This window comes from Palaemon carinicauda, chromosome 19 (assembly GCF_036898095.1).
Source record: "Palaemon carinicauda isolate YSFRI2023 chromosome 19, ASM3689809v2, whole genome shotgun sequence".
Taxonomy (NCBI): domain Eukaryota; kingdom Metazoa; phylum Arthropoda; class Malacostraca; order Decapoda; family Palaemonidae; genus Palaemon; species Palaemon carinicauda.
This window is the reverse complement of record NC_090743.1, coordinates 119503238-119524001: the sequence shown is the minus strand read 5'-3', so window position 1 is coordinate 119524001 and position 20764 is coordinate 119503238. Positions and strand designations below refer to the sequence as shown.

Here is a 20764-nt window from a genome sequence, read left to right as displayed (position 1 = left end):
AATAAGTATGCCTCTTGTTTTGTTTGCATAATAATGCTCATCGTGAAATATTAAGAATTAATTTTCCCCTTTTCTGTTCCTCAAAACAGGGCGAAACACGTGTAATGAATTTAACGAATCAATAGGAAAATTTGTAAGGTAAGACAATTTAAATATAAATGTATGACCTATACGTTGCTTAATAGAGATTAATGTACGATAATTTTCATTTTTTAACGCTTCCCACAATCATGAATTTTGCAAAAATCAATAAGTATAAAACGCACAGCCATAATTTATAACTCTTATAATAACTTATATTCCAACTATAGATGAAATTAAATGTTAAGTAGGAAAACTGTTATGTCAAATCAAAAACTGTGGATTTTTGCTGTAGCAAGAAGTCTCGAAAAGTCAGCCTACAGATTCAGTAACAGTATTTTAGTTTTACACAGGGCACTGAAATTGCCCAAATAAAATTGAACCATAAAGCTTATAATTATTTAATCTCAAATATCTAATTCATTTAATTAGAAGCTGTCATATGGAGAAAAACAATTTAATAGAAAATGATGACTAGCACCCTCTGTCTGATACGCGGCAGTGACGTCATCAGCAGACAGCTTGGTGTGTTGTGATGAGTTTTGACAGATTAATGGTTATAAGTTCATGATCTACGGCAAGTTTTAGGTACGTATTTGGCTATAATCGGATGCTAGAGGAAAGTAGTAAGCAATTTCGTGCGATTTGTGTCAGCAGATTGTAAGACATAACCCTGTGATGAGGTTAGATGGGAGGCCCAAGGCTGGCTTTATGTCTAGGAGTGTATCAAAGTCAAGGAGTTATTTTCGGGCCTTTTGTAATATCTGGCATTGTGCAGAGCAAGACTCTTTGACATGCATATTAGTTTATTCATATATATGCATCTTTGACGTTTCTTAAGATATACTGTAACCCACCCTTTCGTACCTTGGTTTGGAAGGTGGAGACAATTGATATTTTTCTCACGGTATATATTTTTTTCATGACGTAATCCATTATTTCCCTGTCTCGTATTATATTTCATTCTGGGCTAATTTGAAAGGAAAGAAAACTCTGTTCTTGAACTTTCAGCTTCAGCAGAAGTGTAGACTAAGTGTTGCCAATAGTTAGCCATGGAGTAAATATTTACTGTAGCACAATGTTTATAATGAAGAAAACAAGAAATGTTCTTGATGTATTTATTGGTACTTTGAACACTTCTGATGCAAATAATTGAGGCAAGTTCGTATTTCCTAGCGATAGACATTAAAATAACAGTAGTTATGATAATATTTTGTTAGAATCCCACCCAACGCTTTTATTAACAAGAAAACTAATGAAAAAAAATGTTTTTCATGCAGAAATGGCTGAATGGGATTCTAACGAAATATTACCCTTACCTATTTACCTCTTGGAGAGGTTATACATAGTTTAACTCAAGACAAAATCTCAAACCTGTGGTTGCTTCCCAGCTGGCGTCGCTCCTGAAACAGGGTTTCTCCTAGTTTAACCTGTCCATAAGACTTATAAAGCACGCTTATCTGATGATTTACGACACGTAAACCATTTTAGGGGTGTATGTACGATAGCAGTCACCTGTATGTATGATGACTGCCGCCTAAGAATACAGCAGTGTAAGAGCGTTAGGTCCCCCCCCCCCCCCCCCCCCCCCCCCGCTAGGCAGGTAGGTAAGGACACGGCTTGTAGGTTAGGTGGGGAAGTTTAAGTTAGTGTCATTTACTATGCACGATGGAGGAACCGGCCGCTGATATACAAAGGCTCCCAATTTTAAAATTCCTTTAAACACGCTAGTAACAATTCTTATTTCCTCCTTAAGGGAAATGATTTGTTTTGTATGCTGTTAATACGGACATCTTCTTAAATATGAATTGAAGAATGGTTTCAAATCGTACAAAATTGTGGGAGGAGCAACTATTTAAAGGGGTGTACCTTGTATAGAAACTTGAGGTAGGAGATTGGTCAAAAAGTCATGTGCCAGAAGCAAGAATTATGATTGTAGGATACGAATGGTTACCGGAACTAGGATACAGAAAATGGGAAATCAAAGTTTGGACAGAAGAACCACCTGTCAGGAATTTTTTAACAGTTTTTGGGGTATTCTTCTGTCATGATGAACAAAAAAAAAACAGAAAAAAGGTATATATACGAAAGTAGGTATATAGGTTATTCTTAACCAATGAACTAAGTAATGTGGTTCAAACAGTTATGTAGGATTATGTCAATTATGTTTGCAAAAACCAGTTTACAACTATTGTGTAAAAGTAAGCTAAAACAGATACGGTGATGTAAGGCCAATTTCAGGGATGCATCCTAAACTGTCTTAAGCTAGGGGACTGCATCTTACATGATGTGGGTTGCCACTCTTATCCAAACCTTACTTAGAGTACCGCAAATTGTAAAAGTGGAATACCTCGTTCAGATGATAATGCCATATGTTCCTTGCACACCATTTCGTAACTAACACATTTTACCTCGACTTTATATAAAAAAATTTAAGGTCCACAGGTTCTCTTCGTGCCCTAATTTCTTGTTCTTGTACTAAACAGGTGAAAGAATTTGGTTATCAGTGGATACTTTGTCTTGATTTTGCATATAAATTTTGTTGCTTTTTGCCAATGTTCACTACCCATTTTTACACACAAGGGAGCCATTGCATTTGATGGGGGGAGAGTTTGTGACGATATTAGGTTTTTATTTTATTAATTTGACTGGAAAACAAATGATGCTTTTTAGTCCATATATTGTATTGTCGCCTACACTTCCCAGAGTAACATTATATTTTAAAATAAACCAACAATCAACATTGAATACCTGTACTATGTATATTTTCATATTTTTATTGCTAAATATGTAGCTTCTTATATTGCCATCATTTTGATTTTATAATGTTGTATGAAATATATGAAAGGATTTAAGTATCATTGTCATTAATGGAAAAATTTGGATGCAGTTTGACTGCTGAATTTAACTTTACAGTGGAGTAATCTTCATAAATACCAGTTCATTAGTTTTTCCTTTATTGTTTGATCATTAGTGTAATGGTAAAAAAAAAAAAAAAAAAAAAAATGGATTATTCTTTTGGTGGTAACTTAGCATTGCTATATCAGACATTTATCCTGTTGGTTAGCCTTTCAAAGTGTGGTTAATTGATAGAATTAATTTGGTGTAGGGTCTTAAAGAAACTTGAATTATTGTACTAAAAACTTACAATTGTCCAATGTAGAACACTTTAAAACAAATAATTGGTTTGCAATAATAATGTTGAATGTATAAAACTAGTGTTAAACAAAAAATATAGATAGGTCATTTATTAATAAGAAAAGATTTATTAAATAAAATAGGCCCTAGTTTTTTGGGCAGACTAACTTTGGTAGCCAAGAGAGACCAAGACCATGGATAATATTATTATGGAAAGTAGCCCAGTGAGGGAAGGAAACAAGGAAAAATAGATATTTTAAGAACAGTAACATTTAAATAAATAATTCCTATATAAACTATAAAAACTTAACAAAACAAGAGGAAGAAAAATTAGATAGAAAAGTGTGCCCGACTGCACCCTCAAGCTAACTGGCGGTTGTTGGTCAAGATAAGGCGATTGCAAGTTTGCAATTATTGCAAAGTTTTCAGCTTCTGCCTTTTAATATTAGGAATGGCACATTTGCCTAACCAACAGCCATAACTAGACATCCAAAACTTAGGATTAGGCTAGGCTACTAAGCAGCGAGATAGGGACACCATCTCCCGTTTGAATAATAATTAGCTAGGTAAACTGTAAGCTAATTAGACAACTGCACTGTAATTGTTCAGTGGCTACTTTCCTCTTGGTAAGGGTAGAAGAAAGTCTTCAGCTATGGTTAGCAGCTCTTCAAGGAGAAGGACTCTCCAAAATCAAACCATTGATCTCTAGTCTTAGGTAGTGCCACAGACTCTCGTACCATGGTCTTCCGCTGTAGTTTTTATAGTTTATATAGGAAATATTTATTTTGATGTTGTTACTGTTCTTGAAATATTTTATTTTTCAATATTAATCTTACCCGATAATCATGTAGCTGTCAACTCTGTTGCCCGACAGAAATCTATGGTCGGGATACGCCAGCGATCGCTATTCAGGTGGGGGTGTACACAACAGCGCCATCTGTGGTCAGGTACTCTAGTACTTCTTGTCAACACCACCTCAATTTTTCCTCTGTCGTGCCTCCGGCTAGACCTACATGGATACGCTGTTGATTCTGGAGTTATTGCTCACGATTTGGTGATGTATTTGCTCTAGAGTTTAGCCTTCGCTATTCAGGAAGCTATATCATTAGCTTAGCAAGTTTTTGGAATTACATACCATGCAGCATGAGCCTCATCCCATGCAGCATGAGCCTCATCCCATGCAGCATAAGCCGCACGCCATGCAACATGCTCTGCTTACCTTACAGCATGCTCTACATACAGCATGCTCTACATACAGCATGCTCTGCATACAGCATGCTCTGCATACCTTACCGCATGCTTCTCAGTCACACATCTTTGGTTGTTGCCAACTCACTAGACTGTCAAGCAGTTTCATAACGTTGCCTTCTAGTCTGCTGCTTTTGCACCAGTGAAACCCTCACTGAGAGAACTTAGCTTTTCTCGGATATGGTTCCTGTAGATGAGAAAGTGCTATTCTCCCTCCTTCTGATTTTCCCTTGAGGACTCTGTCATTTGGAGAGGAGCCTTTAGCTGCTTAGCCTCCTATGGACTTTTATTTAAGCATAGCATGCTTCCAGGGAGGGTAATGGTTCCACTTCAGTCGCTAACCCCGTCTGTTACCACACCTGCTCCCATAGACCTTGAGCTGTGTTGCAAGACATGCAGTCCAAGCTTAGTCCTTGTTAGAGGATTTTTTGTTTACGGAGTCAGTGTGTCATTGGGAAGACGTTCAACAACCAGCAGAAGTGACTTGTTGTGACGCAGTGCGGCAACCTCAGCAACCCGATAAGGAGTTGTCTGTACGACCCAGACAGTCTAGACAGCTTCGGGTTGTCACTGTACTTCCTCGCTTCCCCATGGTTGACAGTTCACAGACTGTGCAGCAGTACCATGATCTTGTGTCCGGCTCCGTCAGACGACTAGCTTTTAAGAGCTCCCACAAGTCGTCGCTGTCTGGAGATTCTCAGATGGACTATGGATCCGACCAAGGAACTGGGCCTCCTGGTCAATTTTGAGGAGTCCCAGCTCGTCCCATCCCAGACCATTGTCTACCTGGGTATGGATCTTCAGAGTCGAGCTTTTCGGGCTTTTCCGTCGGCCCCAAAGATATACTAAGCCCTAGATTGCATCCAGAGCATGCTGAGAAGGAACCGATGCTCAGTCAGGTAGTGGATGAGTCTAACAGGGACACTTTCATCGCTGGCCCTGTTCATCGAGTTAGGGAGACCCCACCTCCCCCCCTTCAGTATCATCTAGCGGCTCACTGGATAAAGGACATGAGGCTAGAGACGATCTCAGTTCCTGTTTCCGAAGAGAGGAGGTCTACTCTCACGTGGTGAAAGAACAGCTTTCTTCTCAAGGAAGTCTACCTTTGGCTGTTCAGAAACCCGACCGCCGTCTCTTCTCTGACGCATCAGACACGGGCTGGGGTGCGACTTTGGACGGACAGGAATGCTCGGGAACATGGAATCAGGAGCTAAGGACACTTCACATCTATTGCAAGGAGCTGTTGGCGGTTCATCTGGCCTTGATAAACTTCAAGTCCCTCCAGCTTAACAAGGTGGTGGAGGTGGACTCTGACAACACCACAGCCTTGGCTTACATCTCCAAGCAGGGAGGGACTCATTCGTGGAAGTTGTTCTAGATCGCAAGGGACCTCCTCATCTGGTTAAAAGATCGAAAGCTCACGCTGGTAACGAGGTTCATTCAGGGCGATATGAATGTCATGGCAGATCGCCTTAGCCGGAAGGGTCAGGTCATCCCCACAGAGTGGACCCTTCACAAGAATGTTGGCAGCAGACTTTGGGCCCTGTGGGGTCAGCCAACCATAGATCTGTTCGCTACCTCGATAACCTAGAGGCTCCTGTTGTATTGTTCTCCGATTCCAGACCCAGCAGCAGTTCACGTGGATGCTTTTCTGCTGGATTGGTCCCATCTCGACCTGTATGCATTCCCGCCGTTCAAGATTGTCAACAGGGTACTTCAGAAGTTCGCCTCTCGCAAAGGGACACGGCTGACGTTGGTTGGCTCCGCTCTGGCCCGCGAGAGAATGGTTCATAGAGGTACTGCAATGGCTGGTCGACATTCCCAGGACTCTTCCTCTGGGAGTGGACCTTCTACGTCTTCCTCACGTAAAGAAGGTACATCCAAACCTCCACGCTCTTCGTCTGACTGCCTTCAGACTTTCGAAAGACTCTCAAGAGCTAGGGGCTTTTCGAAGGAGGCAGCCAGAGCGATTGCCAGAGCTAGGAGGACATCCACTCTCAGAGTCTATCAGTCTAAAGGGGAAGTCTTCCGAAGCTGGTACAAGGCCAATGCAGTTTCCTCATCCAGTACCACTGTAACCCAGATTGCTGACTTCCTGTTACATCTAAGGAACGTAAGATCCCTTTCAGCTCCTACGATTAAGGGTTACAGAAGTATGTTGGCAGCGGTTTTCCGCCACAGAGGCTTGGATCTTTCCACCAACAAAGATCTACAGGACCTCCTTAGGTCTTTTAAGACCTCAAAGGAACGTCGGTTGTCCACTCCAGGCTGGAATCTAGGCGTGGTCCTAAGGTTCCTTATGTCATCAAGATTTGAACCTCTCCAATCAGCCTCTTTTAAGGACCTCACATTAAAAACTCTTTTCCTCGTGTGCTTGACAACAGCTAAAAGAGTAAGTGAGATCCACGCCTTCAGCAGGAACATAGTTTTCACATCTGAAACGGCTACATGTTCCTTGCAGCTCGGTTTTTTGCTAAAACGAGCTTCCTTCACGTCCTTGGCCTAAGTCGTTCGAGATCCCAAGCCTGTCCAACTTGGTGGGGGACGAACTGGAGAGAGTACTTTGCCCAGTTAGAGCTCTTAGGTACTATCTAAAAGGTCATAACCTTTACGAGGACAATCAGAAGCCTTATGGTGTGCTATCAAGAAGCCTTCTCTTCCAAGGTCTAAGAACTCAGTTTCTTACCTATTCAGGCTCCTGATTAGGGAAGCACATTCTTATCTGAAGGAAGAAGACCTTGCTTTGCTGAAGGTAAGGACACATGAAGTGAGAGCTGTGGCTACTTCAGTGGCCCTCAAACAGAACCGTTCTCTGCAGAGTGTTATGGATGCAACCTATTGGAGAAGCAAGTCAGTGTTCGCATCATTCTATCTCAAAGATGTCCAGTCTCTTTACGAGAACTGCTACACCCTGGGACCATTCGTAGCAACGAATGCAGTAGTAGGCGGGGGCTCAGCCACTACATTCCCATAATCCCATAACCTTTTTAACCTTTCTCTTGAATACTTTTTATGGGTTGTACGGTCGGCTAAGAAGCCTTCCACATCCTTGTTGATTTGGCGGGTGGTCAATTCTTTCTTGAGAAGCGCCGAGGTTAAATGTTGTGATGAGGTCCTTTAGTATGGGTTGCAGCCCTTTATACTTCAGCACCTAAGAGTCGTTCAGCATCCTAAGAGGACCGCTACGCTCAGTAAGGAAGACGTACTTGATAAAGGCAGAGTAATGGTTCAAGTCGTCTTCCTTACCAGGTACTTATTTATTTTATGTTATTTTTGAATAACTAATAAAATAAAATACGGGATACTTAGCTTCTTGATTAACATGTACACTGGTTTTCACCCACCACCCTGGGTGTGAATCAGCTACATGATTATCAGGTAAGATTAATATTGAAAAATGTTATTTTCATTAGTAAAATAAATTTTTGAATATACTTACCCGATAATCATGATTTAATTGGCCCACCCTTCCTCCCCATAGAGAACCAGTGGACCGAGGAAAAAATTGAGGTGGTGTTGACAAGAAGTACTAGAGTACCTGACCACAGATGGCGCTGTTGTGTACACCCCCACCTGAATAGCGATCGCTGGCGTATCCCGACCATAGATTTCTGTCGGGCAACAGAGTTGACAGCTACATGATTATCGGGTAAGTATATTCAAAAATTTATTTTACTAATGAAAATAACATTTTTCCTTATTTCCTTTCCTCACTGGGCTATTTTCCCCGTTGGATTCCCTGGGCTTATAGCATCCTGCTTTTCCAACTAGGGTTGTAGCTTAGCAAGAAATGATAATAATAATAATTGTAGTGTAGGATATCAAGTTTATTGGCCCATAATATAATGGGTTATAGTAGTTTATTCACTTAACTTGAAATTTTGACTGCAGCAATTTATCACATTTAGTAATATCATTTTGTTTTTAGGAGAGCGCTATTCTATTAAAAGTATGTGCTTTTGCCTTACCTAGCTAATAGATTTAATGATGTCGCTCCCTATAGGCCAACCTTGGCCTGCTTAAGCCGTGATTTAGTGAATGATACTGTAGTTGGAAACCTAAGAATTATCTGCAGTCGGATACTTATTGTTGATTACTTTACTTCAACCCTTTTCCCCCAATGCTATTTGGAACTTTCCAACCCTTAACCCCCAGGCGTTTTTCTTTTTCAAGCAGGTTTTGCCATATTTTTTTTGTGTTAGATTGCGCTGACAGCCTTAGTTTTCGTCATAGAGAAGTCAGGTTGGTCTCATTGTTTTGGAAAATGCCTGAAGTTTCTCATAAAGTTATAAAAAATATGCAAATAGCAGCTTTTTGCAACAACGTACCGGTACGTCCATGGGGGTTAAGGGATGAGTTTTGTGAAACGTACCAGTACAGTACGTCCATTGGAGGTAGAAGGGTTAAGAGCTGCTTTCCTGGTCCTATACTTCAGGGAAACCCTACTCTCTACAAGACTTTCACAGTCATTTTATCGTATGCATTCACACCGCATATTGCTTGTGTATTGTCAGATCCACGTTATCGAAGCACTTGGAAAACAAGAAAGTCTTCAGTTGTGTTCAGTAAGGCTCCCAAGAGTTTTTGTTATAAGGTTGATAAAATTGGAAATTATACATGCAGTATCTCATAAAACCTTACCTGGGCTACTAAAGTTTCAAAGTTTTCTAAGCTATGAAACGTTATAACTGGAATAATTGGTTCATGTTACCAATCTGGTGATAAGGAATACACAGTAATCTGTTAGACATAGCAAGGGTTCGTGATTTATGAGACATTGAAACAATAGTTTTATTCCAGCTGTGACCAAGTTGTGGAATGATATTCCTAATTGGGTAGTTGAAGCGGTAGAATTTCAAAAGTTCAAACTTGCAGCAAATGTTTTTTATGTTGAACAGGCTGACACAAGTCTTTTTATAGTTTATATATGACATATGTTTGGATGTTACTGTTTTTTAAATATTTCATTGTTAATTTTTCTCATATCGTGTATTTATTTCCTTATTTCCTTTCCTCACAGGGCTATTTTTCCCTGTTGGAGCCCTTGGGCTTATAGCCTCTTGCTTTTCCAACTAGGGTTGTAGCTTAGGTAATAATAATAATTACTAAAAATGCTACTTCATAAAATGATACTAGGCTCTTGAGTCAGAGTCTGTAACTGATTGTACTTTTGATATCAATGTGTTTAAGAGGTTCTCAGCGTCTCAAGCGAGTAGTTCCGTGGTGGCTCGTAGAAAGCTCACACGCTGAGTTAAAGTTTTGTGATCTTTTGTTTTCTGTTTATGTTTAAAAATGTCAAAATTAGATCAACTTTTTTCAACTGCATATCAGAAGTATGTTCTGTGTATTCTTTCTTCTGTGAATTTTCCATATTTACATTCTTTATTATTGGAAAACCTGTTGTTACTTAATTTCTTATAGGATTTAGACAATCTCAGATGTACACCATAATATTTTTATGGATTTTTTAAAAATGAAGGACTGGGGATTATTGACAAAGCAGCACAATGCTGTATGATTTATGTATTATTAAAGATACCATTTTAAACATTATCACATATTAGCTTATCATAATTGGGTACACCACCAACATTCTGTAGGAGAAAATAGATTTTTTTCTAAATGGGGTTGAGGAATATTAAATTGAAAATATTTCTGCAGATTTAAAGAAATAGACATACACTTCTATTTTTGAGGGAAACTGTAACCAGTAGTACAAGTTATTTATTTGTATAGTTTCAGTGATAACTCTCTACTATGGTGATCCTGGGTTGATAGTATTGTCAGATAAGAAACTACTTGAGATTAATCTCTTGGGAGTCGAGGAGGAAAGTCTGATTACTGTTCTTGAGAGCAAAGAAATGAGTCCTTAGCCATAATGAAGTGGTTGAGGCAGTTTTGTAGATGTAATATTAGTTTATTATAAATTTGTGATCTTTTTTGGCCTGATTAGTTTTTTCCGCTAATAGTTTGTATAGAGGTACTGTACTGCACAGTATAGGTAAAGTACACTACTTAGGTTGTGATGTAATGACTTTAACAGTATTATAAAGTTGGTCTATATGTTTACCTCCGTCAATGAAGTTGGGAGGACGTTAGGTTTTCGCCCCTGTTTGCCTTCTTTTTTTTTTTTTTTTTTTTTTTTTTTAATTTTGAAAGTCCTAGGTCAAAGTTCTAGGTCGAGTAAAAGGTCAACTAAATTAACCATAACCTCAACCCCAAGTTCACACATGGATGTCACATAGATATCAAATATGCCTATGGTCTAAATTGATTCTTGGAAAGGCAAGCTGGTTTTGAGATATAAGCTGCCGTGGCGGAGTTCTACACTCTCAAAAGTGCTTTTCTAATAAGGGGATGTTTTAATTAGGAGAAAATGTATATATCTTACTACTGTAAATGTCAACTTACAGTTGATTTTTTTATGCGAACTGGCTGACCCATGTTCATAACTTCTGGTACTGTATTTTCATATTTTTCTTTCTGAAAACTGTTTGCATGTATCGTTGGCAGGGTACTTCAAAATATATATCAAGTACTGTATAGAGTAGTCTTTCATTGTAACAATCGGAATTTCATAAGCAAAGATCATACAAGAATCACAGAAATTTACAAAATTTGAACTCTTGTTCTAATGAAGATAATAGGCAGAAGCAAAGTACATAGCTTATTTATTCAAGGTATGTCACAATAATTCAAGACACACCCATTAAAAAATAGATCCACATTGACCATAATTTTCCCTTCAGAATTTCAGAAGTAAATATGGATGGAGATCTGAGCGAAGGCAGCATGCAGAATGTTGCGTTGAATGACAATGCCGTCAATTCGGAGAGTCAACCCCTAGCTGGAGCTGGAATGTCCATGAGCAATGCTATAAACAACTCTGGGGGAGTACAGTCGCCGACATCTCCGACGCAGCCCATAGCAGTCTCTCAGAACCGGCCCACGTCTCTTCCGCAGTATCCTCACAACCCAGGCTCATCATATGCCTCCCCCAATAATGCCAATAGTCCTGGTGAGTTATCTTAATTCATACTGTTAATTCATTGCCATCTGTTTATTGAAAGTTTGTTTATGATTGTTGTTGCTATAAAGTTTGTTAGGGTCACCTTCATTATTAGTAAGTGAATTCTTTCAAGGTAATAACCTATGGGGATAGTTTAACAGGATGATTGTGCAGCATACAGTATCTGATTAGTATTAGTTTTTTTTAATCTTTATTCAAGCAAGAATTAAAATAAATTAGCTAATTATAGATTGAGGATCATTTTGATAAGTAATTAATTCTAAGTGATAGGTAATAGACTAAATTGGACCAGGTGTGCTCATGCATACAAATTTTCAACTGGACCATCTAATAGGTCACTTGTGCAGTTGTCAGTGGACTTATAGAAAACCTTCATCTGTATATTTGATAAAGTATTGTACTGTATTCTGCGAATTAGCAAATCTCTGATCAATTGAGAATGCTTTAGAAGCTTTGAGTAGCTGGAGGATTTTATAATGAAGTAACAGCAATTGTTTAGAGGTAATGTTATTAAAAGATGCAAATAAATAACTACAAATATGCTATTAAAAGTGGTTGTAGGTATTCTGATTATATTTTCAAGTACACGATTAATGTACTGTACCATTCGTGCTGGCATGTTACATATTACGGGCATGAATTAATTTGTATTATCAGTTTTTTTTATTGCTAATAGCTCAAAAAGATACTGTACGTGTACGTATTCTAAGAGGAAGAATGTGTTTTGTATTGCTAACTTTTGTTACTTTTTGTGCCCCTGAAGTTATTTTTAGGAATTCATTCTGTAGTAGATACTCTTATTTGATGATGCTGGTTGAAATTTTGCAACTTATTAGAGTAAAGTACCTTGTTGATACTTTGATATGCTTACTTTCATATCTCTGCTTGTCCTTCAGTATTGATTAAGCTTTCTTGTCTAGAACAGTTTTGCTTTTGTCAGAAATATAATTTTAAATGAAATAAAGCATTTAGTGAAGTGTCCCTTGCCATTTATTAAGATAGGCACAGTAGTTTTGCAATATTTTGACAAGACATTTCAAGTGCTTACCCTCTGTAATTTAATGGGAATTTGGAAAAGGCACATTTGGTGATGGTGAGACCCAGAATAAAGTCATTTTAAACCCCTGGACCCCTATGTAAGTAATGTTTCAGAGTACGGGAATAAGTGGTCCTGTTATATCTCGCCGTTTCCAGCCATGTCTCCCGTCCCCTTAGCAACGCCTACGACACCCAGCAGTGAAAACGGCGCAGCGGTTGTCCGGTCCGGGGGAAGCAAAATGGAGAGCATTAAGACATGGTCTATCTCTACGTATAAGTGCACTAAGCAGCTCATTTCCGAGAAATTAGGGAAATCTTCACGGACAGTTGATTCTGGTAAGTTCCTAATGCAATACCTGGATTCATATAGTTTCAAGTCTTGTGATGCAATGCTGTATATAGCTGTTACTTTTCAAAGAACCATTGTATACTGCACTTACAAATCTTCTTATTTAAAGTGTCTTGTAAGCTTGTAAAAATTCATGAATTGTTATTGGCTTGCATTGTTGCCTTCCATCAGTTTTAAAACTTCCGGAGATAAAGTTCAGTTATTAACTCTCTTTTGCAACACGTGAGACTTTTATACTTTATAGCTACTAACTGAGGTTATTACGGACTAGAACACTCCACAAATCATTTCAGCTTTGTTGTAAGACCAGTACAAACTTCAAATTTTATTGGAGTAACCAAGTAGCTGAAATATGAGTCTCATTTCTAGAGGTATCATGATCATAGTACAGTACACTTAATCAACAGAAGCCCAAGAACTACCCTGTAAAACACCAGTCAAAATAGATCTAGTATTAAATTGTGTTATTAGTGGCTAAGATACAATCATGGTAGGAAAAGCAGGGTGCTATAAACCCAAGGGCTCCAGCAGGGAAAACAGCCGTGAAGAAAGGAAATTTGGAAACGTATAGAATAGTGTGCCTGATTGTACCCTCAAGCAAGAGAACTCTAACCAAAGACAGGGGAAGATTATAAAGAAAATGTTATCAGCATTAACTTGGTTGCCAGATGCTTGAAAAAATTGTGGATGGACCGGCTTTCAATTTATTCCTACACGAACACAAACCATCGTCCTTTAACAGAATTAAGACTTTTGCAATGCTTGAACAGCCATCAAAACTTAACGAGATAGTGCGGAGAAAGCTTTGCCCACGTCTATGTCATTAAGACTACCTCTTTTCGATTTCAAGCACAATCATTACAGATGCACTGTTGTTACCTCTCAAATTAATTCTTTCTTTTTCTGGTTTCAGAATTAATGGAAAAGTACAAGGATATGGGGTTGTGTCCTGGTAAAGCCAGAAGTGTGTTAGGTTCATGTCCAAATCTGCCATTGATAATTGTCATCTTTGTGCGTTTTTCAGAGGCCATCACTGTTCGCAGTCATCCCCATATTGAAGAGATCCCGGTGGCCCCTTTTCCTTTCTGGGAGTGTCATCGTTAGCCTTTTAAGACCTCACCTCCGAGGAAGGCTGGCAAGAGGAAGAAATGCACATGCTTTTCCTCCTCCTTCCAGATTTTCTTCCTCCTCTTCCTCTTTGTCAGATTTTTATGACTGCTGCTAACAAAAAAAGTCATAGAAGTTCAGGAAGACTGATCGACAGAAGTCTCGTTATACTCTTGTCTGATCTTTTTTCACGTACGAGTGAGTGATTGACCAAGAACTGATTAAATCAGGGAAGGTGACTTTGCTATATAGTCACTCATGATGAAGGGCTGCAACCTTCTTTCCCCTTTTCCCGCGGTGCTCGACTGAATGCAAAGTGTCTTGCGAGGCTGTGAAATCTCCCTCCTCGTATGAGAGGGACCGTATGATCGGTTTCGTCGTACGTCAGAGAATGAGATACCAAGGGCCGACCTATCCAGGGAAGATAACTCTTGTTTGTGTTACAAAAGTGCACGCACTTGTTACCAGTGCTTGGTCTCGTGTGTGTTGAAGGACCACCCCTCCCCTTTTCCTGCATGCGCAAGGAACATCTCTGTCCATCTCCCTAGAGATACTTGGTATCAAAGGGAAGGAAGGTGACTTGTGGCAAGGTTCCATCTCGTTCACACGGTAGAGAACCAGGGCTGGGAGGAGCCAGTGATCAGTGTTTTCATTTATAGAAGTGATCAGACATTTCTTTGCTTGAGCATAATTAGGAATATGTCTTTCATAATTTATCACCTAGAGATCTGTTACTGCGTGATGCTTGCCCCATGATCGTTCTCCCTGTGACTTTCAGGTCAGTGGAGACGGTCCACACTATTGAAAAGCAGCAGCTGACCACCCAAGACAACTTTCGGTGCTGTTAAGGGCATCGCTTGCACACAATAGATGATGATGCGACACGGTCCTGATTTTGGTGAGTGGGATGCACTATAAAGAATAAAGTACACGGTAGTTCGTCGGTCTATGGGTATGTTTACCAAAAGTAATTCAGTTCCTGAAGGGGAGAGTGATCCTAGTTGATTGACCCCCTTTAGCTTCTTTGAGGAACACTCCAGTTTGGATTGCTGTCCAAAGTGTGCCTTATCTGCAAGGAGAAAACTGTTTCCTGAGGTGGTTGTGGCAATCTCTATGTCGAGAGTGGAGAAATCAAAGATTTTTTACACTTCAATGCTGCCTGACCTTGGTCCGGCAGAAAGCCCAAGATAGAATGTTCGTTTGTCCACGTTCTTGCATTATTTTTTCCCTCATGGCTTGTGACCTATGGTCATTGATTACCATTAAGGCACCCCTCAAGGATCAAGGACTCACCTGAAATTTCCATGGTTCAATCTTGCTTGTGTGTGGCTGAAAATCTGCTGGTGTCTTGTGTAAGATCCTGCCTTCCGTACTCTCTCTACAGAGGAGATTTTACATGCCAGAAGCTTAGAATGTCATATGCTCTTTCTATTGATAGTGTTTTTTGCTCTTACGATTGGAGTTCCTCTGGAGATGATAGAGACCAAAGTATCTGTAAGCCTCTTCTGTGGCCAGTCTCCAGTTGGCTACCTGGATTGACCATTGGTCTGGTGCAATCACCTGCTTCTTGACTATTATTATTTTATTATTATTATCATTGTAAGCTAAGCTACAACCCTAGCACTTCAACAGGGAAAAATAGCCCGGTGAGGAAAGGAAATAAGGAAATAAACAAACTACAAGTGAGGTAATGCACAATAAGAGCAAAATATTTTAAGAATACTAACACCAATAAATTAGATTTTTCATATATATAAACTATAAAAACTTCAAAAAAACAAGAGGAAGGGAAATAAGATAGAATAGTGTACTTGAATGTACCCTCAAGTAAAAACTCTACCCAAGACAGTGGAAGACCATGGTACAGTGGCTATGAGACTACCCAAGACTAGAGAACAATCCTTTAATTTTGGAGTGCTACTTGGAAAGCTGCTTACCATAGCTAAAGTCTCTTCTACCCTTTCCCAGAGGAAAGTAGGCACTGAATAATTACAGTACAGTAGTTAACCCTTTAAATGCAGAAGAATTGTTTGGTAATCTCTGTTTTGTCAGGTGTATGAGGACAGAGGAGACTTTGGAAAGAATAGGCCAGACTATTCAGTGTATGTGTAGGCAAAGGGAAAATTAGCCGTAACCAGGATAGGGATCCAATGTAGTACTGTCTAGCCAGTCAAAGTTCCCAATAACTCTCTAGCAATAGTATCTCAATGGGTGGTAGGTGTTCCTGGCCAACCTGCTGCTTGGGATTTGTGAAATCCAGGGATGTTAGCAAAGTATAGAAAGTGGGTCCTGTCTGGGGAAGGCAGTGATCTCCATGATACAGTACACAGTTAGCCAGCCAATATGCCAAGTTAGTCCTAAGGTTAGTGATGCAGTCTTATCTTTATCCTCCAAGCAAGTTGGACAAGAGGCGGCGACAGTATTGAGGAATGTCTCGGTACTGAAACCTGTCTCTCTTTCCTCAGAAAGATGTAGAGGTAATGGTGGAGAAGTGAAGGAAAGCTAGCCAGGACTCGCTCATCCATTGCGCAGTTACCTTAAGCAGTCAAAGCCCTATGAAGGTGGCTGCGGCAGAGACTGCCCCGCTATCAGGATTGGTTTTGAAGAAAGCTGTGACTACCCCCAAAGCCAGATTAGTGTTGTGGTAGCCTACTGGAAACATCCCTGCTTGGCGATCTGCCGGATTGGAGTTAGAGTACCGCTCAAGCTCGATCGTTTCTTGTAGTGTCTGCAATCTCGCCCTCCTTGCGAGCTAGGAGTGTTGGTTTTTGGGGGAGCCTATGTGTCTATCCGAGTCATTAGCAGCCATTGCCTGGCCCTCAGTTGCAAATCCACTTTAGAACAAAGTCCTCAAACATGTCCTTCCACTTGCGTCTGTTTATGGTCTTTCTGTGCTAGTCCACACCCTCAAACTTTCTTAGTTCGTCAATCCATCATCTTCATTTTGTCCCTAGCTTGGGTTGAGGGGGTGCTTGAAAGGGGATCACATGTACTGTATGTATGGTCAGTCTCTAGGACATTTTCACTGTTCCTTGATTCTGCCATTTGTGAGTGGCCTTTAAACCATTAAATCCAGCCCAGTGGATGCTGAAGTTGGCAGTCTCCTCCTCCGGCAACCTTGAGGTGGAGATGCCTATCATGCCATTGGCAAACGGGCAGCAACATAGAACAGAGCAATTTAGTAAAAGTAATTCTGAATGGATACCACCTATCTTTCAAAATCCTTTGACCTTTCCCTACTTGCACATCAATGGTTTTCCAGTTTTCTCTGAAATCAGCAAAGAATATGCTGGAAATCATTCGAGACAGATCTCGGTGGTTCTATAGTCAATTCAATCAGATAGAGAAATCGACTATGGGTTGGAGACGGGCATTGACCTCTCTCGCCCCTGAACCAGTTTGTTCTGCACACTAGGTTCAGTATAGAAACTGTATGAGTTGTGCTGTCTTTCATGTTTTCAGTGGATTTGTAGGATGTGGAATACCAAGTGCCCGTTCATCTGGCCTCCCGGAAGTACCTCCACCTCCTACTTGGTCCGAAATCCAGTGTTTCACACTGTGTACTGCTCGCTCCCTAAATGTTCACACAAGTGCTTACATTGGCTTCGGCATGGGCCGTCTCGCACAGGATATAACTTTGTATTTCTTCAATAGGTTGATCTGCTCTTCGTCAGGAGCGATCTAGTGATCGTGATAAATTGGGAAATGTCGAACTTCACACCTAAGAAGTTGAAGCCTATGGGCATGCTGATATGACATGGCGCCAGCATATGTCTTTCAAGCAGACAATCACATCAGTAAGCTTGTGGCTGGACAAGGAAACTATCACCAAGGGAGTCGGTCTCATCTCCATACCTTCATGGTCACATCATGTGTGTTATGAAAACAAGAAAACGTTTACACAAGCGAGATTTCTATCACTCCAAGCATTCTAAGAATTTTTGGGGCACCCTTTAGTGTTAATGAGCGACAACGCCATAGTAGCTTGAATCGGCAAGCAAGAAGGCAGATGAATCCCGAACAAGAGGAATGTAATATTAGACGTGTTCAGTCGCCAAGGGAAGATTGGTCCCTACATCATTGTGTAGAAGAAAGTTTTCTTGCTTTGTGGCCCCCAGATGCTGAAGCCTTGACGAGGATGGGATGCTTAGGGATTAACAGCTGGGCTCTGATGGATAGTGGGAACTGCTTTCCCACTGGACCTTGGTGCCCAAGTGTTGATCCAACTAAATTAGTCAGCACTTTCTCTTTTCTTTTGGTTATTTCTTTTATTCTCCCATCTCTTCCTCTTTGGCATGAACTTGTTGACGACTTTGGCTTGTTTGATTATACTTTGGCTGCTTCTTTGGATTTGGTACAGTGTGGGATGGACAGCATGCCATCTCAACCTGTACCAATTTTAGAAAAGTAGAAGCATTACCTGGTAGTGAATGCTTTCCAACATCCACATGATCACCGGGATGCTTGAGCCTTTCCCCTTTCAGTCTGATTTGCTAGCTGATCAACAATCTTGATCATGCCAGGTCTCGGACAGGATCTGTTTAGAAGTTTATCTCCCCCATCCCCTTAAACAAGGAGTAGGATAAATAGAATGTATTCAATTCTATTTCGCATAATAGCTATGGAAACACTTTGACAACACATCATGTACAAAGATATAGGCTCTCCCATGACATGACAGAGTACCGTTTATTTTTGGTGTGGGACTGACTCCTACAGAATCCCTATGCTCAGACTGTTTCAAGGTTGGTCTAGTTATCACCTTTTGCTACCATACAGGAGCAGGTGGTTGGATAATTCTTGGGAAAAGTTTAACCTGCCAGAACATCATTTATTGGGAGTTCTTCCTTCAAAAGGATGGTTTTTATTTGTGTAGAACAGATTACTACCATGCAAACAGGAGTCTTAAAAAGTTGAACTTCTGCCTCAACCACTCGACTAGTCTCCGGTCTAAAGGTTAAAATTGCCATGTCCTGATGACTAACAGGTGGGCGGAGCTTTCCAGGCACTACTTGTTGGTAGTTATCTTGTCGAGATATAATGTCCGTTTCAGCTTATCTGAATTCATACTCCTATTAAAGGTCTCAGGTTTGAATAGTTAGGTAAAATACAAATTATGGTACAATAATTTAAATAAAAATTTGTGATTTGGCAGTTAAACAGAAAATTAAACTTTTTCATTGGACGGGTAGCAAAAAAGTTTCTTATACATAGTCATTTCCAGTTTCCTATCTAAGCTGTTTGCAAGTGAAATCTTCATAATTGATGAGTATAAGCTGAAATGTAGTTTTAAAAAGTGCATTCACAAAAATATAAATTCTATGAAGGATCAATTTTTGAAGCGTCATTGACACATATGCTAGGTTGAAATCTTTTAAGCAATTTTTATTTATCCTCATAAATTAAAAAAAAAAAAAAACTGGTATTCCACTGTATTTCATTCACATTTCTTTCAACAGAACTGGAAGGTCAGATTGAGGCGCTGCGAGACACCCAACGTAAATATTCACAAATACTACGTTTAGCAAGAGCTTTATCTTCACATTTTTACCATGTTGTTCAAACACAGCAACAGTTAGGCGATGCGTTTGCTGATCTAGCCCAGGTATCACATCCAAAAGCACGTAAATCAGTCTGACATTTATACAGCTTTAAATTAGTTTTTAATCACATTAGTGTACATAATAAAGATATTTGTTCTTGCACATACAAACTTACATGATTTCAGTGAAGCTGGAAACTCTGCTGTTAAAATTTATAATGAGGTGTGTTGGGGGTGTTCCTGGGAGGTTGGGAAGGAAACACAATCTTGAAATTAATGTAAGTTCTATTGAGAAGGTGCAATATACGAATCAAATACAACAGGCAGGAAATACGTCTGCCTTGGATGACGAACGACAATACAAGCACACTGTGTGATGCCCCAAGGCTGGGAGGTACATTGTTGCCATATCTTCGGGGCAAGGTAGTTACTGGTAGTAGGCTGTGGAAGCCCTGCCCTCCTGCTGCTCATAGAATAACCACTGTGTTTTCAGCAAGAGAGTATGGACGTACTCCCGATGCTCTGTTGTCTGTTGTAATCTTTTGTTTTTCTTTTTAGATAAATATTGCCAGATTAGTTTGTGTGTGGGAGGGAAGAAGAAATGTTTTGATGTTTTCCCAACAACTGTAGTTTACTGACAATTGTCTTTGTAACTTGCAGGTATCTGCTTTTTTGTTTCTAATGGACAGCATTTCTGTTTGCCATTTATTCCCTTGCTTGTGTGACTGAGTGGCAACGACACATTCCTAAGGAGATTGGAAATCCTCTGACGTCAAAGTGCACTGTCGGAGTAAGGTTTTACCACCACTGTATGTGATGGTATATCACAAAAGTGAGCATTTGCCGTACGTACACTTGGGGAGGGAGTCTGATGGAAATATTACACCTAAAACTGTCTTCCTTCTTACTATAGCCTCAGTGAAAAGAGTAGGCAGAATACTATGCCTTTAGTCATTTCAGGGGAGGGAAGATCTCGTCAACTTTAGTTTTGTATTTAATGGACAAGAACCAAAACCCTATCATCCACAATCCCTAGTGGTTTTGAGTTTTTCTCCATCTTCTCTGACCATGAAGCGACTAGCTATTGGAATGACTTGGTATTTTTCCTAGAGGATGCTACGGCTGTTTGTCCAGAGCACTCTGTGTTTCAGACCAGACCACCAGAGGTTGTTCTTCAGCAATAATTGGGTGAAAAATTCAATATCCAAAAACAGAATCTTGTTCTGGCTTC

General features: G+C 40.0%; 1 protein-coding gene across 7 annotated transcripts in view; it reads left to right on the top strand.

Annotated features, from left to right (window-relative positions):
* Window positions 1-516: 516 nt before the first annotated feature.
* LOC137658793 (arfaptin-2-like) overlaps window positions 517-20764 on the top strand; it is a 34110-nt gene continuing 13862 nt past the window's right edge. For 4 of the 7 annotated variants that reach the window (XM_068393836.1, XM_068393832.1, XM_068393835.1 and 1 more), the window contains exons 1-4: window positions 9690-9800; window positions 11217-11485; window positions 12650-12871; window positions 19451-19596. In XM_068393836.1, coding sequence (XP_068249937.1) covers window positions 9760-9800; window positions 11217-11485; window positions 12650-12871; window positions 19451-19596 — 678 coding nt within the window. In that variant the 5' untranslated portion in view covers window positions 9690-9759. Of the gene's footprint in view, window positions 670-9689; window positions 9801-11216; window positions 11486-12649; window positions 12872-19450; window positions 19597-20764 lie in introns of those variants that run through there. The other 3 variants (XM_068393837.1, XM_068393838.1, XM_068393834.1) reach the window with 3 other exon arrangements.